The following is a 26,051-nucleotide window of genomic DNA, read 5'->3' on the forward strand; positions in this document are numbered from 1 at the left end:
CTCGAGCGCCCCCTGTGTCTTGAATGCAGGCGAGGCAACGCAAAGCTTCCGTTTGACTACTGATTACGTCACCAAATTTATCCGAACATATCAGCAGGAGCCATTTTATTCCGCGAATGAAACTTCCGATTTCCTAAAAAAACACAAGACATTCTCCTCGACAACAATTGCAGTGTGTCGTTGAATCGAAATGGTAAACCTTTTCATACGGCAATGCGAAGGAATTGGGTAAGATATTTGAACTGGGTAGGGCTGTCTTGTTTTTAACGTGCGAGCAGAACTAGCAGCATGGCTAGTAGCAGAGTAGCGTTAGTGAGTGCAGAGGTTGTTGATGCAGTCATGCCATGTAGAATACAGCGAGCTAGTTAGCTATCAGTGCGAGTGGTTAAAGCCACAGTAGACAATGTGTATAAACTGATTTAAATTACAAGATGACAATATTGTTCCGTGTCTTTTCTTTCACCCCCCCCCCCCTATTTTATTCGGTTTACATGCCATCTTGCCTGTCAGATAACCGCACTGACACGCTGTCTCTGTGATGTTGGAAGCTAGCTAACGTTAACTTCTCACAAATTAAAACCAACGTCTCGCAGTTAACTGTAGTGCCTTCTCTTTAATCAGTCAGCCTACCAGTAACCGCTAGTGAACCGAATGCAATGTTTTTTTGTGTATGCGGTGATATCTCTAGACCTCCCAGTAATGCCACCTGTTACAATGTAACGTTAGCAGCTAGCAAGTCAACTCTGATATCCTACGCCATTTGCTTCATGTACATTATTTCCTTTAGGAATGTATCGGAGTAAAAGTTGTCAAAAAGACACAGTAAAGATGCCCCAGATATCTGTTAAAGGGCAGCCACATATTTTGTCTACTGTTAGCACTGTGAATGCTTGACTCTGCACACATAGACACAGGTAACTCGGTGAGGTCAACGTGGGTCTCAGTCATAAATGGGCGAGGGAGGATGAGCCAGCCCCTTGGGATAACTAGCACCAAAGAGAGAGACTGGCAGATCAAAGAAGCTAAAGATGAAAGTGAGTCTGAGAGTGAAGTGGTTGCTGCCGGCAACACAAACACCTCACCTGACAACAGTCTTGCTGGGATAAGGTAGATTTGAGATTTTGCATAACACTTTGTCAGAGCCACATATGGCGCTGCCTTATGAAGCTAACAGATGGTGAGGAAAATAATAGTGAATTGTTCTGGCATACTGTGTTGTGATTATAATCTGTCTTGCCAAACTTTTTACTTCTAACTGATGTTGCCAAGTTTTTAAAGCTCCTCTCCTCATCCTAACAATGTCTTGATTGTTGGTTCATTGGTTGCCAGAGTTAGGTTCTGTTTTTCCTGCACAAAAAAATCTTATCCTGTTCTAACCTTCACACCAGAGTAACCTGAACCATCCACCCAATTTAAACCTCTTATGATGTCTCAATGAACTTTAACATTTGGTCTATATATTAATGGATGCCTTCTCTTGGATTTCTGCCTATTTTCTCTGTTTGTTGTGATATGGCCTCATGGGTCACAGATAAGGCTAGGTTTGTTGTGCCTGTCTCTCTCTAGAAGTCAGTAGAAGAGTCACAGTCAACTGTCATGTTCCACGCAATAACTTATTTCCCTCAAGGAGTAGGCGGGATGTGAGTGTGCTTTGGTTTTGTATTTACATTTGACATTTTACTTATTTAGCAGATCTTATCCAGAGCGACTTACGGCAGTGAGTTGTACTAGTCCCCTGTGGGAGTCTAGTTCCCACAACCCTGGAGTTGCAAGTGCCATGCTCAACCAACTGAGCTACACTTATCTTGTCTGTATAAAAAAAAAAAAAAAGCAGTTGTCTAGCAGGAAATGGTTTGTCTGGCCAGCTGGCTGAGGTGATAGAGCAGACTTCCACTGTAGTGAACTCTATGCAGTAAAATACTACTTGAGTAAAAGTCTAAATGTATTTGGATTTAAATTTACTTTAAATATAAGTATAAATATTAAGCAAATCAGATGTCTCCATTATTTTTATTTATGGATAGCCAGGGGCACACTCCAACATAATTTACAAACAAAGCATTTGTGTTTAGTGAGTCCACCAGATCAGAGGCAGTAGGGATGACCAGGGATGTTCTCTTGATAAATGTGTGAATTGGACCATTTTCCTTGCCTGCCAAGCATTCAAAATGTAATGAGTACTTTTGGGTGTCAGAAAATGTATGGTTTAAAAAGTACATTATTTCCTTTAGGAATGTATCGAAGTAAAAGTTGTCAAAAAGACACAGTAAAGATGCCCCAGAAAACGGTTTTTACTTAAGTACTTTACACCACTGACTCTGACATGAACCATAATAACATCAGCATTGGCCTTATCTCAAGAAAGAGCAGTCATTTTTGTTGGACTAGACTTGTGGGCTATTTCGGTCTCTGAGAAACCAACTTCAAATTGCTAGGATTGGGTTTGAGGGGCAATAATGTCCACAGCACAAGATACTGTTACCGGGCTGTGACTTGGTTTTATACCGGAGTCACACACACACACACACCAGGAGATTGTGTGTTTAAGTCTGCCGAGAGAGACTAGACCACCCTGACTGAACGGAGAGGAGAATACTGGGTGGGTATTTTCCCAAAGACTGTGTTAGGAGTTCCTCCCTGTAGTGAATATGAAGAAGCATGTTACCACTGCAGTAGCCTGGAGTAGCATAACCCCTTTACAGACTGGAGAGGGGCTTGTGTTGTGTATAGATACTTAGCTGACCTATGACCTCTTCTTTGTAATGATGAGGAAGGGGCAGTCCCAGACCCTGTGGGAGAATGTGTTTAGTTCATCTGTGCTCTTGATATACAGGCCAAGCTGTCTTATTGTTTATTTGATATTCTGGAACTATGTTATCCCGGGCTGTAGACTGCTATTATGTCTAAAGTTATGTTTACTGTTAGGTGTACATCTCCATCCTGTGTCTGTATGCCCATAGTTGGTGATTATGGACCTTGTATCGTTCCTTTAAGACTGCTGGGTCAATACATACTGAATCAGTAGGATACTATTAGGCAGGAGCAGAAGGTAATCGATCTGTCGTACCCTTGTGCATTATCATGCACAGCACACTTAGACCCTTGTAGACTTTGCACCCAACAACTTTCAGTTTTATGAAAACGCAAAACAACCAGTATTTTAAAGCTGAATTGTAAACACCAGCACATTTACATACACCTATAATCTCCAAAGCCATCTACCATTAGGCCTGGCTGGGCACGACCATGTCCCTTCTGTGGGTTTCCCTTTGATGAACACATGGTACTCGTTGCTAATGCCTATAGCAGGACAGAGCAGTTGGGTAGGAGCACGGTTGATATTTACCACACATTGTCTAGTCATGCATGATGTTTGCTTTCCCTCTGAGGGGACCAGGTACTTCCCTCTGTTTGAATGTAAACAAACCTGTTGACCTCGATCTTCAGTGGTCAGTCACCAACTGTGTTCCTGGAGAGCAACAAGTTTTGTGCATGCTCACTGTTTTGTTCCAGCCCAACAATAAAAACTCCTCCTGATTCAACGATCATCAATACCTTGATGAGTTGAATCAGGTGTTTTAACATGACGCCCGAGCGCGCGCACACTATCCAGGGTGCATTGATTGTGGCCATTGGCAGCCCAGGACCTGAGGAGAGTGCACTAGATCCTCTGTAGCTGAGGTGTTTTGTATCTTGTTTGAACTGGTTGGTGCTACTGTCACAGTTTGCCTTTCAGTAAAGAGCCCCTCATGTAAGTGAGAGCTTGTCCCGCTAGTGTTTCTCCTTTCTGTGTCTTTCAATTTAAGGGGCTTTGTTGGCATGGGAAACATATGCTTACATTGCAAAAGCAAGTGAAATGGATAATAAACAACAAACATTAATAGTAAACATTACACTCAAACTCTGGCTCTCTGACTCTCAATTCAATTTCAATGTAAGTCCTTTATTGGCATGGGAAACATATGTTGTTATTGCCAAAGCAAGTGAAGGAGATAAAACAATAAAAATCATCAGTAAACATTATGCTCTCAAAGCTCTTTCTCCCCCCTCCAGAACACCCTTCATCCCATCGCCACAAAGACCGCAGCATGCTGTTGCTATAGCAACCGTCGCTCGCCGCTGCAGTCACGGTGTTTCTTTGCAATACCTGTTTTTTGTCTCAGGTAGCCTGTATGCTTTGGCAACTAGTAAGTACTTTGTCCTTTTTACTAGTGAACTATAATATCTCTTAACGGTCCCCCCAGCATGAGTTTTCCTATGCGTGTGATGTCAGAATTTACTCACTGTTCCTAAAATGTGATTTTTACGCAACAGGACAACTGCCCTCAAACCAAGACATGCTGCCTGCTAATTATCAATAGGGTGTGTTTCAACTTGTCAATATTACATGATTTTCTAACAACAGTTTGAAATGAGGTATGTTCCCCCTCATTAATTCACAGAAGTGGTTCCAAAACTTGTTATAATCCCGTACCCCTTCAAACATTCAACCTCCAGCTGCATACCCCCTCTAGCACAAGTGTCACCACACTCACAAATGTTTTTTTTGTTTGCCGTAATTATAAGCCTGCCACACACACTATATGATACATTTATTAAACATAAGATTGAGTACGTTTTTGTCACAACCCGGCTCGTGGGAAGTGACAGAGTTCTTATAGGACCAGGGCACAAATAATAATATAGTAATAATCTGGCTCTTTATTTAACCATCTTACATATTAAACCTTATTTGTTCATCGAAGTTGTGAATAACTCACCACAGGTTAATTTGAAGGGTGGGCTTGAAAGGATGCACGTAACTCTGCAAAGTTTGGTTGTATTGGAGAGTCTGTCTTAAATAATTGTCCACACACAGTCTGTGCCTGTATTTTGTTGTCATGATAGTGAGGGTTGAGAATCGTGGTTGCAAAGGGCATCAGTGTCTTAGCGCGATTTGCCAAGGAAGGACGAACTCGGCGCAGGCCAAAACAGAAATCTGGCAGTGGCTTCTGATTTTTAAATTCAATTTTCACAGAACCGCTTGTTCAGATATTGGTAAGTGGACTGGAGGCATGAAAGGGATAACGAATCCAGTTGTTTGTGTCATCCGTCTCGGGAAAGTACCTGCGTAATTGTGTACCCAACTCCCTCAGATGCTTCGCAATCTCACATTTGACATTCGTAAACTTGAGTTCATTTGCACACAAAAAATCATAATGATTGGAGTACCTGTGTGTTGTCCTTGTTAATGCAGACAGAGAAGAGCTCCAACTTAATCAATTTTGTCCCGCACATTGAATATAGTTGTGGAGAGTCCCTGTAATCCTAGCTTCAGATCATTTAGGTGAGAAAAAACATCACCTAGATAGGCCAGTCGTGTGAGAAACTTGTCTGACCGCTTGCATGATGACAAGTGAAACTTATGGTCAGTAAAGACCTTTTAAGCTCGTCTCTCAAGTAAAAAAAAAAGTGTCAATACTTTGCCCCTTGATAACCAGTGAACTTCTGAATGTTGTAAAAGCGTTACATTGTCGCTGCCCATATCATTGCATAGTGCAGAAAATGCACGAGTTCAGGTGCCTTGCTTAACAAAAATAACAATTTTCAATGTAGTGTCCAAAACGTCGTTCAAGCTGTCAGGCATTCCTTTGGCAGCAAGAGCCTCTCGGTGGATGCAGCAGTGTACCCAAGTGGGAGCAACTGCTTGCACGTGCGTTACCACTCCTATGTCTCCCTGTCATGGCTTTTGCGCCATCAGTACAGATACCATCACACGTTGACCACCAAAGTCCATTTGACGTCACAAAATGTCCAGTACATTAAACATATCCTCATCTGGTTTGCAGAAGAGGATATCTTCCTTAATTTATCCCCCACATAAACGTAACAGACATATACCAGGAGCTGTGCCAGGCCTGCCACATCTGACTCATCCAGCTGTAATGCATAGATTTCACTGCCTTGTATGCGATGCAGGAATTGTTTCAAAACATCCAATGCCATGTCACTGATGCGTTGTGAAAGTGTTTGATGAAGTCATGGCCTGCATACTGTGTTGTGTGATGTGCATCTTAGTGGCCTTTTATTGTCCCCAGCACAAGGTGCACCTGTGTAAGGATCATGCTGTTTAACCAGCTTTTTGATATGCCACACCTGTCAGGTGGATGGATTATCTTGGCAAAGGAGAAATGCTCAGTAACACAACATTTAAGAGAAATAAGCTTTTTGTGCATATGGAACATTTGTGATCTTTTATTTCAGCTCATGAAACATGGGACCAACACTTTACATGTTGTCTATTTTTGTTCTCCTTTTTTGAAGGTTGTACTGATTATGATGAGCTAATGCTAAGCCATTTGCTGTCTGTGTGGAGCCATGTTTGTTAACATCATTCAATGCATTCTGTGTGTCACGTATATGTCTGTCAGACACACAATGTTTATAGCAAAACGAGGAGAAGGGATGGTTCACTTGCCTTTCAAGTAAACTTCCGTAAGTGAATGATGGTAGGTGACGCACTCCCTTCAACATGCATACTGCAAATAGACCCAACTCATCTTGTCACCTCATGTTTGGTTGACGCAGAAAAACTAACATGGTGACACGCACAAACTACCCACTGTGGGATTACTTTAGACTTTTAGAAAGTATTTTACTCAATTATTTCAATCACTGGTTAGCTCACCCATGATGTGACGAATTGTACGTAGTAATTGATATTAGCTAACTCATATTATGGTTTCTATCAGCCGATAGTTGGGTATATATGACCGCTAGTGTTAGCTCACTCTTTACTCAGTTAGCATTAGGACTATTGTAGCCTACATTTTCAGATTTGGATGAGTATTGTGTTATGCTACTTCTGTGACTCAACATTGCATCGATAATAAACTGCTCACATTGAGGACATCATATTGTAAAGACTGTTTGTGTAAAATGTTTCTGTGAAATAAGTGTGGCCAGCTCAAATGCTGACTGTTGTGTCAATTGTATCACACTGGTTTGAGTCTACGCTGCAGGGACTGCTGTGTTCATATGCGTTAATGATTTTCGGATCTGATACAAATCTTACAAAGGTTGGTGGTCAGGGTCTTTGACATTTAAAATTGCTTTCTTAGTTCTGATAGCGCATTAATTCTAGTTTGTAGTAGAATGTAATTTTAAATCGTCTGTCTTCTGTTCCCAGGTCTGTCTCCATGGCTTAGTGTGATGTAGCAGTTGGACCCAGGCAGAAGTCTCTCTTCTCCATCAGCCCTTCTTCCAGTGGTGGTAAGGAATGGCATTATGACAGAACGTTTCCATACCAAATGGTACTAAATCCACTACTTTTTACTTTATTAAGATTCCTATTAGGCTATATAAACACATTTTGGCCAACATTCAGTTGTCTAGTAACAGGTAGGCTTTTTACTAAAAATTAACAATCCATGGTAGAAAAGGTTCACCATTCAAACAGAAAGATTAGGCTGCTCAGTGGTACTCAGTGCTCTATTGTCCCTCTAACCACTCTGACATTGGTGTAAATGCAATGAAAAATCATGTCATACACTTAAAAGCCTGATACTGTTTCGCATTTAACACTCACCTCACTGCGATTGATCAATTTGAAGAAGTTCAACAATTTTATTTTACTTTTATTTAACCAGGTAGGCCAGTTGAGAACAAGTTCTCATTTACAACTGCGACCTGCCGAAGATATAGCAAAGCAGTGTGACAAAACAACAACCGAGTTACACATAAACAAACATAGTCAATAACACAATAGAAAAATATGTACAATGTGTGCAAATGTAGGGAGGTAAGGCAACATGGTTGTTGTGGATGTTGTTTCACAGCCTAACACAATGAAATGGACCCTGCTTTCTGAGGTGATGATTAATTCATAACACCCAGACTCATAAGCTCTAATACGCATAGTCCTATACAGTGCAGACTCCAGCCACCCTTGTCCCCCCCCTTCACACCACTGCCACCATCTGTTGTCATCTATGCATAGTCACTTTAATGAACTCTACCTACATGTACGTACTACCTACAACTAACCGGTGGCCCTGCACATTGACTCTGTACCGGCTCCCCCTGTATATGTTATGTTTTACTGCTCCTCTTTAATTACTTGCTACCTTTATCTCTTATTCTTATCTGTATTTTTTGAAACTGCACTGTCGGTTATGGGCTCTTAAGTAAGCATTTCACTGTAAGGTCTACTACGTCTGTTGTATTCGGCGCATGTGACTAATAAAATTGGATTTGCATTCAAAGTATTCAGACCCCTTGACTTTTCCACATTTTGTTGTGTAACAACTTTATTCTACACTTGATTAAATAAGTTGTTTTCCTCATCAGTCTACACACAACCTCATAATGACAAAGCAAAAAAAGGTTTTTAGAAATGTTTGCAAATTTCTTACAAATTAGAAAAGGATACCTGAAAGGGCTCTAAAATTCTAAATCCAATAGCTAAATTATCCATGGTATGACCATCTAAACAATTCCCTCTTTTTCTTGACTGACCGCCTGACAAAGTCATGACCCTAGAACACACACAACTTAGTAAGGGATCATGTCATGTGGAGTTGGGATCATGTCAGCTCTATTCATTAAATCTCTAATTGGTTTTCTGCTATGTTCAGAAACTTGCACCCTCTTCAGCGCAACCCTAATATCACAGTCGGTCTCCAGCCCATCTTTCCTCTACCAGACAGACTGACGTTATTGTTCTAACCTGGGTCTAGTCTCCAGCCCATCTTTCCTCTACCAGACAGACTGATGTTATTGTTCTAACCTGGGTCTAGTCTCCAGCCCATCTTTCCTCTACCAGACAGACTGATGTTATTGTTTTAACCTGGGTCTAGTCTCCAGTGACATAATACATAATTTCAATAAGCATTTTTCTACGGCTGGCCATGCTTTCCACCTGGCTACTCCTACCCCGGACAACAGCACTGCACCCCCAACAGCAACTCGCCCAAGCCTTCCCCATTTCTCCTTCTCCCAAATCCATTCAGCTGATGTTCTGAAAGAGCTGCAAAATCTGGACCCCTACAAATCAGCCGGGCTAGACAATCTGGACCCTTTCTTTCTAAAATTATCTGCCGAAAATTGTTGCCACCCCTATTACTAGCCTGTTCAACCTCTCTTTCGTGTCGTCTGAGATTCCCAAAGATTGGAAAGCAGCTGCGGTCATCCCCCTCTTCAAAGGGGGGGACACTCTTGACCCAAACTGCTACAGACCTATATCTATCCTACCGTGCCTTTCTAAGGTCTTCGAAAGCCAAGTCAACAAACAGATTACCGACCATTTCGAATCTCACCATACCTTCTCTGCTATGCAATCCGGTTTCAGAGCTGGTCATGGGTGCACCTCAGCCACGCTCAAGGTCCTAAACGATATCTTAACGGCCATCGATAAGAAACATTACTGTGCAGCCGTATTCATTGATCTGGCCAAGGCTTTCGACTCTGTCAATCACCATATCCTCATCGGCAGACTCGACAGCCTTGGTTTCTCAAATGATTGCCTCGCCTGGTTCACCAACTACTTCTCTGATAGAGTTCAGTGTGTCAAATCGGAGGGTCTGCTGTCCGGACCTCTGGCAGTCTCTATGGGGGTGCCACAGGGTTCAATTCTTGGACCGACTCTCTTCTCTGTATACATCAATGAGGTCGCTCTTGCTGCTGGTGAGTCCCTGATCCACCTCTACGCAGACGACACCATTCTGTATACTTCCGGCCCTTCTTTGGACACTGTGTTAACAACCCTCCAGGCAAGCTTCAATGCCATACAACTCTCCTTCCGTGGCCTCCAATTGCTCTTAAATACAAGTAAAACTAAATGCATGCTCTTCAACCGATCGCTACCTGCACCTACCCGCCTGTCCAACATCACTACTCTGGACGGCTCTGACTTAGAATACGTGGACAACTACAAATACTTAGGTGTCTGGTTAGACTGTAAACTCTCCTTCCAGACCCATATCAAACATCTCCAATCCAAAGTTAAATCTAGAATTGGCTTCCTATTTCGCAACAAAGCATCCTTCACTCATGCTGCCAAACATACCCTTGTAAAACTGACCATCCTACCAATCCTCGACTTTGGCGATGTCATTTACAAAATAGCCTCCAATACCCTACTCAACAAATTGGATGCAGTCTATCACAGTGCAATCCGTTTTATCACCAAAGCCCCATATACTACCCACCATTGCGACCTGTACGCTCTCGTTGGCTGGCCCTCGCTTCATACTCGTCGCCAAATCCACTGGCTCCATGTCATCTACAAGACCCTGCTAGGTAAAGTCCCCCCTTATCTCAGCTCGCTGGTCACCATAGCATCTCCCACCTGTAGCACACGCTCCAGCAGGTATATCTCTCTAGTCACCCCCAAAACCAATTCTTTCTTTGGCCGCCTCTCCTTCCAGTTCTCTGCTGCCAATGACTGGAACGAACTACAAAAATCTCTGAAACTGGAAACACTTATCTCCCTCACTAGCTTTAAGCACCAACTGTCAGAGCAGCTCACAGATTACTGCACCTGTACATAGCCCACCTATAATTTAGCCCAAACAACTACCTCTTTCCCAACTGTATTTAATTTTAATTAATTAATTTATTTTGCTCCTTTGCACCCCATTATTTTTTATTTCTACTTTGCACATTCTTCCATTGCAAAACTACCATTCCAGTATTTTACTTGCTATATTGTATTTACTTTGCCATCATGGCCTTTTTTGCCTTTACCTCCCTTCTCACCTCATTTGCTCACATTGTATATAGACTTGTTTATACTGCATTATTGACTGTATGTTTGTTTTTACTCCATGTGTAACTCTGTGTCGTTTTATCTGTCGAACTGCTTTGCTTTATCTTGGCCAGGTCGCAATTGTAAATGAGAACTTGTTCTCAACTTGCCTACCTGGTTAAATAAAGGTAAAATAAATAAAATAAATCAAAATAATACGTTGAATACCCAGAGCCTCAAGATAAAGTAACATTTAATTTGAACTGTTTTTTTAACTGGCTCATGTGGTGGGCTCGACTACCTCTGTTTGGCTGAGGAGAGGTGGAAGACGAGTGCTGACTGACCAGTTTATAGAAATTGCTTGCCTCTTAATGTGAATATTTGTGTGTTTAGATGTACTTGTGTTGACACTTTGGTCAGTACATGTGATCTGAAATAAAGACTGCTGTAAATTGACAGTCATGTAAACCAATGCATAGAGGGGTTGATAGCTGCTTGGTTACTCATCGACGTCTGTAGTATCTAGTGTCCCCACTGTCACCAGTTTTTCTTCTTGGAAAAGAAAACATAACTGTAGATACTGATAATGGATATTTGTCTCTTGAGGCACACTAAAGTCAGACATGGCAGAACAGTGGTTGTCTTCTGTATTTGTGTGTGTGGGTGAGACTGGTGGGTCTCTTTAGCAACAGTGGTCATTTAAGGAGTGGCTGCTCTCAAATCACTGTCTTCTGGACCATGTAAGATGATGTTTATTATCCCACAGATGTAACAGTTAAGTTATTGAAACGATTGGACCACAGCAATGGAATGGCAACAGTAATGAACGAAGAGGGGGATGTTTCTATGTGGAGAATCAACAATCCTCAAGGGATTCACAGAAAATCCCTGATATGGTCTCAAGTATTGTGTTCTGAAGTTGGTTACAGGTTTTTACGTTTTTTAAAAATGTGCTTGTTGTAAACAAAAGTTATGAAGTGTGTGTCCATGTACCTAGATGCTTTTAAAATCTTGGTCCTTTAAGTTGGTACATTGTTTGGAATTTTGGTGCTGTTTCTGAGTCCAGAGGTGACGCAAAGTAAGAACAGAGCTGCATGGTGCAATGCCAATACCAACATGTCAGGATTGTGCCCCTTAGCCCTAGATGGATGTGGTTTGAATGGCTGAACGGAGCTGATGGTGGGACCCGGAACCATCATCATAAACCGGTTATTCGGAACTATAGTTGCCAAACTGTTTGATTTGTTTCCCTTAACACTAGAACTGCCTGGCCTTTCAGCCTATAGGTACCCGCTAGAGAACGTTGCTGGGCATCCCATTTATCATATGCATCAGATCAGTGGTGTGAAGTACTACCTAAGTAGTTTTTTTGGGTATCTGTACATTACTATTTTTGACAACTTTTACTTCATTTACATTCCCCCAAAAAAGTACTTTTTACTCCACACATTTTCCCAGACACCCAACATTTTGTTACATTTTGAATGCTTAGCAGGACAGGAAAATGGTCCAATTAATACACTTATCAAGAGAACATCCCTGGTCATCCCTACTGCTTCTGATCTGGTGGACTCGCTAAACACATGTTTTGTTTGTAAATTAGTGTTGGAGTGTGCCCCCGGCTATCCTAAGTTTAAAAAAAGAAAATTATGCCCTCAAGTTTGCTTAATATAAGGAATGTGAAATGGTTTATACTTTTACTTTAAAACCTCTTAAGGATCGTACCCCCCTTTTTTATAATTTCACCTAAAATGACACGCCCAACTCTAACTGCCTGTAACTCAGGACATGCATATTGTTGATACCATTTGAAAGGAAACACTTTGAAGTTTGTGGAAATGTGAAATTCATGTAGGAGAATATAACACATTAAATCTGGTAAAAGATAATACAAAGAAACTTTTTTCTATTTATTTTTTGTTCCTTTGAAATGCAAAAGGGCCATTATATGACTTAGGAGTCTAGCCACAATATTTTGGCCAATAGATGGCAGCAGTGTTTGTGTGTGCAACATTTTAGACTGAGCCAATGAACCATTCATTGCATTACTGTTCAAAATGTTGTATCAAGTCTGCCCAAATGTGCCTAATTTGGTTTATTTATCAATTTTAAAGTGCACTCTCAAACAATAGCATGGCATTCTTTCACTGTAATACCTACTGTAAATTGGAGAATGTCAGCTTTCTGCCCGTATAATACATTTTTTACATTTTTTATTTATTTCACCTTTATTTAACCAGGTAGGCTAGTTGAGAACAAGTTCTCATTTGCAACTGCGACCTGGCCAAGATAAAGCATAGCAGTGTGAACAGACAACACAGTTACACATGGAGTAAACAATTAACAAGTCAATAACACAGTAGAGAAAAAAAAAGGGGACTCTATATACATTGTGTGCAAAAGGCATGAGGAGGTAGGCGAATAATTACAATTTTGCAGATTAATAACACGAGTGATAAATGATCAGATGGTCATGTACAGGTAGAGATATTGGTGTGCAAAAGAGCGGAAAATTAAATAAATAAAACAGTATGGGGAAGAGGTAGGTAAAAATGGGTGGGCTATTTACCGATAGACTATGTACAGCTGCAGCGATCGGTTAAATCAAATCAAATCAAATTTATTTATATAGCCCTTCGTACATCAGCTGATATCTCAAAGTGCTGTACAGAAACCCAGCCTAAAACCCCAAACAGCAAGCAATGCAGGTGTAGAAGCACGGTGGCTAGGAAAAACTCCCTAGAAAGGCCAATACCTAGGAAGAAACCTAGAGAGGAACCAGGCTATGTGGGGTGGCCAGTCCTCTTCTGGCTGTGCCGGGTAGAGATTATAACAGAACATGGCCAAGATGTTCAAATGTTCATAAATGACCAGCATGGTCGAATAATAATAAGGCAGAACAGTTGAAACTGGAGCAGCAGCACAGTCAGGTGGAAGTTGAAACTGGAGCAGCAGCATGGCCAGGTGGACTGGGGACAGCAAGGAGTCATCATGTCAGGTAGTCCTGGGGCATGGTCCTAGGGCTCAGGTCAGTTGAAACTGGAACAGCAGCATGGCCAGGTGGACTGGGGACAGCAAGGAGTCATCATGTCAGGTAGTCCTGGGGCATGGTCCTAGGGCTCAGGTCCTCCGAGAGAGAGAAAGAAAGAGAGAAGGAGAGAATTAGAGAACGCACACTTAGATTCACACAGGACACCGAATAGGACAGGAGAAGTACTCCAGATATAACAAACTGACCCCAGCCCCCCGACACATAAACTACTGCAGCATAAATACTGGAGGCTGAGACAGGAGGGGTCAGGAGACACTGTGGCCCCATCCGAGGACACCCCCGGACAGGGCCAAACAGGAAGGATATAACCCCACCCACTTTGCCAAAGCACAGCCCCCACACCACTAGAGGGATATCTTCAACCACCAACTTACCATCCTGAGACAAGGCTGAGTATAGCCCACAAAGATCTCCGCCACGGCACAACCCAAGGGGGGGGGCCAACCCAGACAGGATGACCACAACAGTGAATCAACCCACTCAGGTGACGCACCCCCTCCAGGGACGGCATGAGACGGTTAACTGCTCAGATAGCAGATGTTTGAAGTTGGTGAGGGAGATAAAAGTCTCCAACAGGCAGCAGAGAACTGGAACGAAAGGCGGCCAAATTAGGTGTTGGCTTTAGGGATGATCAGTGAGATACACCTGCTGGAGCGCGTGCTACGGATGGGTGTTGCCATCGTGACCAGTGAACTGAGATAAGGCGGAGCTTTACCTAGCATGGACTTGTAGATGACCTGGAGCCAGTGGGTCTGGCGACGAATATGTAGCGAGGGCCAGCCGACTAGAGCATACAAGTCGCAGTGGTGGGTGGTATAAGGTGCTTTAGTGACAAAACGGATGGCACTGTGATAAAATGCATCCAGTTTGCTGAGTAGAGTGATGGAAGCAATTTTGTAGATGACATCGTCGAGGATCGGTAGGATAGTAAGTTTTACTAGGGTAAGTTTGGCGGCGTGAGTGAAGGAGGCTTTGTTGCGGAATAGAAAGCCGATTCTTGATTTGATTTTCGATTGGAGATGTTTTGATATGAGTCTGGAAGGAGAGTTTACAGTCTAGCCAGACACCTAGGTACTTATAGATGTCCACATATTGAAGGTCGGAAACATCCAGGGTGGTGATGCTGGTCAGGCATGCGGGTGCAGGCAGCGAACGGTTGAAAAGCATGCATTTGGTTTTACTAGCGTTTAAGAGCAGTTGGAGGCCACGGAAGGAGTGTTGTATGGCATTGAAGCTCGTTTGGAGGTTAGATAGCACAGTGTCCAAGGACGGGCCAGAAGTATATAGAATGGTGTCGTCTGCGTAGAGGTGGATCAGGGAATCGCCCGCAGCAAGAGCAACATCATTGATATATACAGAGAAAAGAGTCGGCCCGAGGATTGAACCCTGTGGCACCCCCATAGAGACTGCCCGAGGACCGGACAGCATGCCCTCTGATTTGACACACTGAACTCTGTCTGCAAAGTAACAGTCATCCGAAAAACCGAGGCTACTGAGTCTGCCGATAAGAATATGGTGATTGACGGAGTCGAAATCCTGTCCCGGTATAGAGACACTGATCCTGTATATTTGAGAAGTTACATTTAATTTTGATTCTTAAGTATATTTAAAACCAAATATTTTTAGACTTTCACTCAAGTAGTATTTCACTGCGTGACTTTTACTTGTCATTACCCAATTGTTATACTTGAGTACTTTTTCCACCACTGCATCAGATGCATATCAACACGCAAGGTGTGCAAACATAAGCACCAACGCTTGATAAATACTGCATAAACTATTAGAAAGAATTAATTGCATGAAGACATATTTGTGCAAATGTATAATTAAATAACAATAGTGTAGATAGTCAAGGATATGTTTTGTATAATTCTACAAACGGCTCCCGAGTAGCGCTGCAGTCTAAGGAACTGCATCTCAGTGCTAGAGGTGGCACTGCAGACCCTGGTTCTATCCCAGGCTGGGAGGCCAGGTAGGCCATCATTGTAAATAAGAATTTGTTCTTAACTGACTTGGCTAGATAATTTAAAAAAAATGTAAGTCCTAGAAACAAGTAGGCCTATAGCCTGTTTTTGTTTCCCTTACAATAAAAACAATGTAATCCATTTAATCAACTTTATTTGTTGATTTGATTCGTTATACATTCCACTTACAGCTTATTTTGACAAAATAGAAAGGAAAATATGAATAATTAAACCAGCCAGGTGCACAGGTGAAATTATTTGCCATATTCCAAAACAAAAGCACCAGTACATGATCAACTGTAAAGGATGAATTGCATAAAAAAACATTTGTGGAAATATATTCATGAGTCATTTATTTTATCGGAAACTATTGTGCCCGTATACGCATGCCTTTAAAACTACTTATGGCTGCAATCCCGTTAATGGGATGATATGACAACAGCCAGTGAAAGTGCAGGGCGCCAAATTCAAAACAGAGATCTCATAATTTAAAATTCCTCAAACATACATGTATCTTATTCAGTTTTAAAGGTAATCTTGTTGTTAATCCCACCACAGTGTCCGATTTCAAACATGCTTTACAGCGAAAGCACCACAAACGATTATGTTAGGTCACCACCAAGCCACAGAATAAACACAGCCATTTTTCCAGCCAAAGATAAGAGTCAAAAAGCACAAATGGATTGAAAATTAATCACTAACCTTTGATCTTCATCAATGACACTCATAGGACTTCATGTTACACAATATATATATGTATGTTTTTGTTTGATAAAGTTCATATTTATATAAAAAAAATCTGAGTTTACATTGGCGCGTTACGTTCACTAGTTCCAAAAACATCCAGTGATTTTGCATAGCCTCATTGATTCAACAGAAATACTCATCATACATGTAGATGATAATACAAATTATACACATGGAATTATAGATATACCTCTCCTTAATGCAACCTCTGTGTCAGATTTCAAAAAAACTTTACGGAAAAAGCAAACCATGCAATAATCTGAGACGGCGCTCAGAAAAATAATCAAATTAGCCTCCATGTTGGAGTCAACAGAAACCAGAAATTACATGATAAATATTCCCTTACCTTTTGATGATCTTCTTCAGAATGCACTCCCAGGAATCCTAGTTCCACATTTAATGCTTGATTTGTTCGATAATGTCCGTTATTTATGTCCAAGTAGCTACTTTTGTTAGCGCGTTAGGTATACAAATCCAAACGCTCGTGCATTACTTCGGACAAAATCTTCAAAAAGTTATATTACAGGTCGAAGAAACATTTCAAACTAAGTATAGAATCAATCATTAGGATGTTTTTATCATAAATCTTCAATAAAGTTCCAACCAGAGAATTCCTTTTGTGTCTAGAGGAGCAACGAAACACAAGCCGATATCATGTGGAATGCGAGTGACCAGGAAATGACTCATTCAACTCTTATTCAGTCCCACAACACAGTAGAAGCCTCATTCAAGTTGCTAAAGATGGTTGAAATCTAGTGGAAGCCCTAGAAAGTGCAACTTCATTCATATCCCACTGTGAATTCAATAGGGCCTGGGTTGAAATTTGACCAACCTCAGATTTCTCACTTCCTGTTTTGATTTCTTCTCAGGTTTTTGCCTGCCATATGAGTTCTGTTATACTCAGACATCATTCAAACAGTTTTAGAAACTTCAGTGTTTTCTATCCAATACTAATAATATGCATATATTAGCAACTGAGACTGAGGAGCAGGCTGTTTACTCTGGGCACCTTTCATCCAAGCTACTCTATACTGCCCCTGCAGCCATAAGAAGTTAAGCATGAATCGATCTGGTCTTCTCTTTATACTTCGGGTCCACAGTCAGCACACAGCTTCGGGGCTTTGTGTGAGCAAGCCCCACAAACAAATAGTTTTCACTGCACACAGTTTTCATTGCCCTTGTTTCGTGTGCACCTGCCGCAGGTGTCTCATCTCTGAAGCGGCTGAGTGTCATGGTCTCTCAGAATTGTCCACCCCATACCTATCAGACCAAAAAGACTCCACATCCATGTTCTTTCTGCCATATGCCCGGCAGACATACGAAAGTGCAATAAATGCTTTGAGTTCATCCCACATACTGTTTCCTTTTCTGTGCCCTTGAGCAACAGTACAGTCTCTGATGTGCTGCAACATCTGAATGTCACAAACTCGTCACTCTTTTCTACCCAAATTGTGCCATCCCTCCCAGACTCCTGTCTCTTGGCAGTTGGGATCACCGTCTCCGTTGGCTCTCTTCTGGTTTCTCTGCGGCGAGGCTCGAAGTCAACATCAGAGTACGATGAAGACTCTTCATCAGCAAAGTCTATTTCGAGCTCAATCGCCAATCGAACTCTTGCTATTTTCTGCAGCATTTACAATGCTGTCAGTGCGTCCATTTGTTTTGGTTCGGCTTGCCATTGTGAACTACACACTGTATGTTGTACTAAGTGTCTGATTTGCCTCTGCAAGGGGAAATTATATACCATTTCCAGTCTTTTCATAATAAAATAATTAGACCGCCCACAATTCTTCATTACACTGTTGTTCTAAATTCAATCATCCTATTCACACTCATCATTCAAATCAATCAATCACCCTCCAGTTCATTGAAGTAACATGCACCATTGCGTTTATATCGCCTGTTCAGCCATTGATGACAAATTAGCATATTTACATTTTAAGTTTGTTACTAGTGTTTGCGTAGTAGCCAGATCAATGCTGCTGCGCGAGTGGTCATGTGCTGAATGCATGGATATTCTTGGGAAAAGTGAAATTTGGAAATCACGCTGCACCTCTTAATTTTGAGCTCTTTTCTGATACTATATAGGAATCAAAATGTTTTACCTGCATGTGACTCGGAAGGAGGATTTTATAAAGTTATGCTCCTTTCCCTGCATCTCTCTATTACAGATGATGCACCCATCTATTCATGTACAATTTGTTAACCTCTAGCGTCGAGCAATCCCGTATCCGGGAGCGTAATCATAGCCTCAAGCTCATTACCATAACGCAACGTTTCCTATTCATGAAAATCACCAATGAAATAAATATTTTGAAACACAAGCTTAGCCTTTTGTTAACAACACTGTCATCTCAGATTTTCAAAATATGCTTTAACCAAAGCTACACAAGCATTTGTGTAAGAGTATTGATAGCCTAGCATAGCATTAAGCCTAGCATTCAGCAGGCAACATTTTCACAAAAACAAGAAAAGCATTCAAATAAAATAATTTACCTTTGAAGAACTTCGGATATTACCAAATGTTCATTTTTTCCAAAAATATTATTTGTGTAAGAGAAATAGCTCCGTTTTGTTCATCACGTTTGGCTAAGAAGAAAAAAAAAATCCAGTCACTTACAACGCCAAACTTTTTTCCAAATTAGCTCCATAATATCGACAGAAACATGGCAAACGTTGTTTAGAATCAATCCTCAAGGTGTTTTTCACAATTCTATTCGATGAAAAATCATTCCTGGCAGTCGGTTTCTCATCAGAGGCAAACGGAAAAATACTGCAGCTGGAGATTACGCAATAATTGCGACGGAGGACACATGTTCTGAGCAAGGAACTGAAACGTTAGCTTTCTTACATAGCACATATTGCACTTTTACTTTTCCAACACTTTGTTTTTGCATTATTTAAACCAAATTGAACATGTTTCATCATTTACTTGAGGCTAAATTGATTTTATTTATGTATTATGTTAACTCAAAATAAGTGTTCATTCAGTATTGTTGTAATTGTCATTATTACATTTTTTTATTTTTTTTATCGTCCGATTTAATCGGTATTAGCTTTTTTGGTCCGCCAATTATCGGTATCGGCGTTGAAAAATCATAATCGGTTGACCTCTAGTATCAACCCGCAAGGTGCGTGGACAAATTATTTTCTGAGGAATAGGCATACACAAACTCCTCATTACACTATTGTCTTTCTAAATGAAATCAACCTCTTTACCCTCATCATTCAGGTCGGCCAAATTTCAATTTAATTGTGAATTAAGGTGCACAATTATCATCCATTCATCCGTTTGTCATTCAGTGAGGAGAGAGAGACTCATTAGCGCCTGGCTGGGTACCAACATCCTATAGCACATTGTCATGGGGGGTTACGGTGGGAATAGGTATGAACTGGTAAAAAGGCTCTAAATACTTTTCTGTTTGTGATTTCAAAATTCAGACAAATGAGCAGTGTAAAATACAAACATTTAGGAAAAGTCATGGAAGGAGCAGGATAGCTTATTTTTTTGGGCAGATGTTTTTTTTTTCAGTGGCCTATGGCGGTTCTAGTGTTGTCTTTCCATTCCCACGGTTTCAAACCACCATCAGTTAGGCAACTCTGGACATGATTCATTCATGTTATTGACTAAGCTTCTTTCATCTTTCTTTCTTTTTTAAAAAGGGTATTTTACACACACACACACATCAATACCTCCTAAATGAATAATATGGTTAGAAGTCTTCCAGGTGGTTGGTTCTGTATTCCACACCACCACTCCCAGTAGGGAGTTTAGAAGAACACTCTTATCCCAGGGCATGTTGGAACATTCTTTACTAATTTATAAGTGTAAAAATTGATTTAGCCTTTGAACATGTCCCTGTTCTGTTCTTTGTGTCTTGTAAAAAAAAAAAAAAAAAAACAGATGGGGGGGAAAAAAAAAGATCCTATTCTCTCTTCCCATGCAGAGATCGTGACATCACACCGGGACGGTAACTGCCCCTGCTGGTTACTAGGAAGCCCCCTGATTTCCCCCCCCCCCCCCCCCCCCCCCCCCCCGTGGAGATGGAGCCCCAGGGGCTGCCCAGAGCAGAGGGGGATTATGAGATGTTGGGTCTGCTGGTGCCCAGCCCCCAGAGTGAGGCGGTCACCCATGAGCTGGAGGAGCTGACCCTACAGCCCAGCAACAACCTGCCCCCCCTCAACGAACGCAAGAACGGTGAGTGGGGAGGAGAAACAAGCACACACTATGGTGATCGTCAAATTGATTGTCCTTTTTGGTTTTGAGTTGTGACCATTTGTACTCACTGGATGTTCTCAGCTGACTCTCACAGTGAAAAAGACTAAGTAATCAGCTTTGTAGCATGCAGGCGATCTACTCACATTGCACAGTTGTTGTTCTGGCAGCTCTATGCGTATGGCTATGGCACTGATGAATGAACACATGATTACTGGTTTGAATGGGGCTTTAGAAACGCCATTCTGTTTGCCAGTTCCTAATGACAGCTTAGATGGCTTTAGGATATCAGTCCGACTGATTTTTATATTGGTCACCCTACACAGGCAGTCTGTCTCATACATAATGATCATTTTGTTTTGCTCCACTGTGATAGATGTGGTTGATTGGTTGAGCAGTGCTATGCTTGAAAAGACCTTCTTACTCAAGGCCTGGAAGATGGAACTCCAGTGAACCTGCCATAATCATGTTTATAGTGTCTTTGTTTACAACTGTGATTGGTCTTTTAACCCTTAACACTTGTATATGGGTTAAAAATAGCAGATGTAGGTACTGATAAGTGTATAAATTGGAACCCTCCAGCTCAGTAACATGCTATATATTACATCATAGCTCAGGCTCTGCACTTCACAGCGTTTTATGGGTTTTGACTGCCAGCCATCCTGAACTTGAGCACTGCACGTGACAAGAGGTTGACCCCCTCCCTCCCCCAATTGGGTAAATTTGCTATTTTTTTGGTAGTCGGAGTGAGGTAAATGGAGGACTTTATGTATTTTAAAAGATGAGACTGTGAGGATTATAATATTTACCAAAGAATGGAGTTTCGCTGAGCAACTATCATCATTACTGCCCGTACGACCGGTATGTACTTGTGTACTTATGTCTATATAAGTTGCATGCAACTGAGAGAGAAAAAAATGCCTTTGCTGGAAAAAATCAGGTGTTATTTGAGATGCAGAAGAGGTGGATTTGGCTCATGTGAATTTAGTCTAAGTAATGACTATAGTTGCTCAGCAAAACCCCATTCCTTGGTAAGTACCAAATGTATTTTGACATTAAGCTTGAAATGCTGGTGAATGGTAAATTGAATGGCTGCTTCCTAGGCTTAAAGGAGAATCTCCATATTCAACATTTCATGTAAACCCAGATTCTGATTCATCATAAACACATCCCATGCACTTCAGACGTTGTACTGTCGGAAGTTGAATCACAGGGGAGTGGTGAAAGTGTCAAGCATGTCAGACTCCTTGGAATCCTAGTCGGAATCTCTCACCCTCTGAGCTGACCGGGACTGTGGTCACTGAGCTGACCCACAGCTTAGGAAAAACTGCTTAGTGTGTGTGTCTCTCTCTATCTCTGTCTCTGTTTCGGTGTGTGTGTTAGGGCTGGGAATTGCCAGGAACTGCAGGAATACGATATTATCACGATAGTTACACTACTGTTCAAAAGTTTGGGGTCAATTAGAGATTTCCTTGTTTTGAAAGAAAAGCAAAAAAAATGTTTGGCCATTTTTTAAAATAACATCAAATTGATCAGAAATAGTGTAGACATTGTTAATGTTGTAAATGACTTGTAGCTGTAAACTGCTGATTTAAAAAATATATTTTTTAAATGGTATATCTACATAGGCGTACAGAGGCCCATTATCAGCAACCATCACTCCTGTGTTCCAATGGCACGTTGTGTTAGCTAATCTAAGTTTATCATTTTAAAAGGCTAATTGAGCATTAGAAAACCCTTTTGCAATATGATAGCACTGCTGAAAACAACTGTTCTGATTTAAAGAAGCAATAAAACTGGCCTTTAGACTAGTTGAGTATCTGGAGCATCAGCATTTGTGGGTTCGATTACAGGCTCAACATGGCTAGAAACAAAGAGCTTTCTACTGAAGCTCGTCAGTCTATTCTTGTTCTGAGAAATGAAGGCTATTGAAGATCTGGCACAACGATGTGTACTACTCCCTTCACAGAACAGCGCAAACTGGCTCTAACCAGAATATAAAGAGGAGTGGGAGGCCCCGGTGCACAACTGAGCAAGAGGACAAGTACATTAGTGTCTAGTTTGAGAAACAGACTCCTCACAAGTCCTCAACTGGCAGCTTCATTAAATAGTACCCGCAAAACACCAGTCTCAACGTCAACAGTGAAAAGTCACGTTTAGTGTGTGTATTTACATCGAATGTGTCGTCGAAAATTGAATGAGACGGAATTCACGGCAAGCGGTTCACAAAATGTTTCGTGTTAGGCTACAAAAATGGATTTTATCAAACAAAAGACCTTTCATTGTGTAACAATGAGCATTGAGATTGCAAACAGGAAGATCGTCAAAGGTAAACGATTTATTTTATTGCAATTTGGGATTTTGTTACACCTGTGCTGGTTGAAATAGTTTTTTTTATAGGGCTCTGTCCTCAGATAATCGCATCGTATTCTTTCGCAGTAAATCTTTTTAAAAATCTGACAACGCAGTTGGATTAGCAAGATTCTAGGCTTTCGAAACATGTGAGACACTTGTGTTTTCATGAATGTTTAATATGACTATGTAGCGATAACCGTATGTTGTCGAATTTAATCCCGCTAACGGGTTCGGAGCGCAGAGGTTAAATCACCCGTTTGGCGAAGAAAGGCTATGATTCAATGATAAATTAACAGGCACCGCATCGATTATATGCAATGCAGGACAAGCTAGATAACTACACATGGTTGACGATATTACTAGTTTAACTAGTGATTATGTTAAATGTGATTTGTTTTTTATAAGATACGTTTAATGCTAGCTAGCACCTTGGCTCCTTGCTGCTCTCGCATAACAGGTAGTCAGCCTGCCACGCAGTCTCCTCGTGGAGTGCAATGTAATCGGCCATGATCGTGTACGAAAATGCTGATTACCGATTTGTATATGAACTTGAAATCGGCCCTAAATAATCGTCCATTCCGATTAATTGGTCGACCTTTAGTCCAATCTATTGAATTTACCAAAGGTGGACACCAATTCTTAATTTTTAATTTAACTAGGCAAGTCAGTTAAGAACAAATTCTTATTTTCAATGACGGCCTAGGAACAGTGGGTTAACTGCCTGTTCAGGGGCAGAACGACAGATTTGTACCTTGTCAGCTCTGGGATTTGAACTTGCAACGTTCCGGTTACTAGTCCAACGCTCTAACCACTAGGCTACCCTGCCGCCCCAATGAAGTTGTAGAAACATCGCATGATCAATGGAAACAGGATGCACCTGAGCTCAATGTGGAGTCATAGCAAAGGGTCTGAGTACATGTAAAATAATCAATTCTGTTTTTCATTATGGGGTGTTGTGTGTAGGTTGAGGAAAAACAACAATTTAATCGTTTTTAGAATAAGGCTGTAATGTAACAAAATGTGAAAGTTAAGGGGTCTGAATACTTTCTGAATGCACTGTATATATTTTCTGTATTTTTATATTGTATTCTAGAGGGCACATTTAGAAAAGAGAGACCTAGGTATCTTTGTCTACCCTGTCAAAATAGGCTACATATTAAAATACTGTCAATGATTTCTTTGAAGTTTTTCAATAAATATTCATAGCTACTTTTTAAGTTAATACCTGCAATCAACTTGTGCATATGTTAGGAGATTGAGCAGACTGTATTCTTCATTCCACCTGTCACATTACTTTACAGTAAGAAGCTTATCTCAGATGAGCCAGTCACATGTTTTTTGTAAATAGCACAACGGGAGAAAGCGACCTGGTGAGTCCGTAGCGTTCTATGTCTATTGGCGAATCTCTGTTGTGCGGTGCACATGAGGTGATGTTACACTTGTATGCAATTCACTACTAAATGTTTGCCATCAGTTAGCCTATAATGTCTAAAGCTCTGGATGAGTTATTTCTTCCCTGTGCTTCCTACTAGTGTTTTTCTGAAGAGCAGCACATCATAACTTTGTTCATTTGCACAATTTCTCTCATTCACTTTCGCATGTAAATGTTCAAACTCACCGAAAATGACATTTGGTAGCTATTGGCTATGCTTGTATAACTTTATGATCTGTATTTTGCTGTGTTTGCAATTTAGCTTATGTTCGTTTTCACTCGTTAGCATTTAGCTTACAGCGTCTATGTGATCTCGCTATTAGTATGCTAATTTTGTTAGCTTTCTGGTACTAGAGGCCCAATGGGCTTTTCTTGTGTGCTATGCCGGTAATACCATAAATCCCGGGATGAGAGAAGGACTGTATGAAAATCTAGATACCGCCCAAGCCTAGTAATCAAGTACATTTAGGCTAGCTGATTTAGCTGTTTGAAATCATGTTTTATCTGTTTAGCTATTTGAGAGAGATCACAATTCCCCCTGATATTTGTTCCTGTACAATTTTCAAATGCTTTTGATTATTGAAATGAGTTTGTGCCGGATTTGATTAGCCTTGGCTGCAGCTAAAAAGAACAAAGAATGAAACGGTATTAAGTAATGAAATTATTGGTTCAGAAAAGGGATTCAAGTGAAACCAACCAGGCTTGTTAACCACTGCTGGTGGTAAAGGAAGTGAGTTGTGGTGGCCGTGGGAGTCCAAACTCTGCTGGTCTGTGTGTCTAGCGTTCTAACAGAAACACATCCTCTTGTGAAAGCCTCAGTTACTCATGATGACTTCAGACCCGCAGATGCAGGCAGTTTCTGGTTGTGTTTACTGAAGAGTCTACATTTCTCTCTCGCCCCCCCCCTCCCCCAACAGTCCTTCAGCTGAGGCTACAGCAGAGACGCACCCGTGAGCAGCTGGTAGACCAGGGCATCATGCCTCGTGAGTATGGGCACTGCCACTTTATGTAGTCATAATTGAGTTATGTGTTCGCGTTAGAGGTGTCTGTTGAGAAGCTGACAATGTGTTTCTCCCCATGCAGCTCTAAAGAGCCCAGCGGCATTTCATGAGCAGATACGCAGCCTGGAGAGAGCCAGGGTAAGAGCTCAGCCTTGCAAATACATTCCCCAATATATTCCGTGTTCTTGTATGGACATTTCTTGAAAATGCCCTGTCCCCGTTTTCCCTTTCCCAGACTGAAAACTTCCTGAAACACAAGATCCGCAGCCGACCAGAGAGATCTGAACTGGTCAGAATGCACATCCTTAAGGAGACTGGGGCAGAGCCCTCCCTGCAGGCCACCCAGATGAAGCTGAAGAGGGCCAGGCTGGCTGACGACCTGAATGAGAAGCTGGCCCAGCGCCCCGGCCCCATGGAACTGGTAGAAAAGAACATTCTGCCTGTAGAACCCAGCGTCAAGGAGGCCATCATTGGTAAGGCCTGGTAGAGAGAGAGAAAGTGATATGGAGCTGTATCAGGAGTCTGAATGTAGGAGTGCTGAATTAGGATCAGGTTTGTTTT

At 41.4% G+C, this 26,051-nt stretch overlaps 1 protein-coding gene and 1 long non-coding RNA gene across 2 annotated transcripts in view; both read left to right on the top strand.

Moving 5' to 3' along the window:
• Window positions 1-78: 78 nt before the first annotated feature.
• Window positions 79-20,507, top strand: LOC116357449 (uncharacterized). Its single transcript, XR_004205421.1, has 3 exons — window positions 79-228; window positions 7,169-7,251; window positions 20,434-20,507. It is a non-coding gene; the product is annotated as an uncharacterized LOC116357449 (long non-coding RNA).
• Window positions 20,506-26,051, top strand: part of mrtfba (myocardin related transcription factor Ba) — a 22,333-nt gene continuing 16,787 nt past the window's right edge. Inside the window, exons 1-4 of the mRNA XM_020461099.2 lie at window positions 20,506-20,684; window positions 25,407-25,472; window positions 25,573-25,628; window positions 25,726-25,963. Coding sequence (XP_020316688.2) covers window positions 20,531-20,684; window positions 25,407-25,472; window positions 25,573-25,628; window positions 25,726-25,963 — 514 coding nt within the window. The 5' untranslated portion in view covers window positions 20,506-20,530. The remainder of the gene's footprint in view (window positions 20,685-25,406; window positions 25,473-25,572; window positions 25,629-25,725; window positions 25,964-26,051) is intronic.

Source organism: Oncorhynchus kisutch, linkage group LG25 (assembly GCF_002021735.2).
Source record: "Oncorhynchus kisutch isolate 150728-3 linkage group LG25, Okis_V2, whole genome shotgun sequence".
Taxonomy (NCBI): Eukaryota; Metazoa; Chordata; class Actinopteri; order Salmoniformes; family Salmonidae; genus Oncorhynchus; species Oncorhynchus kisutch.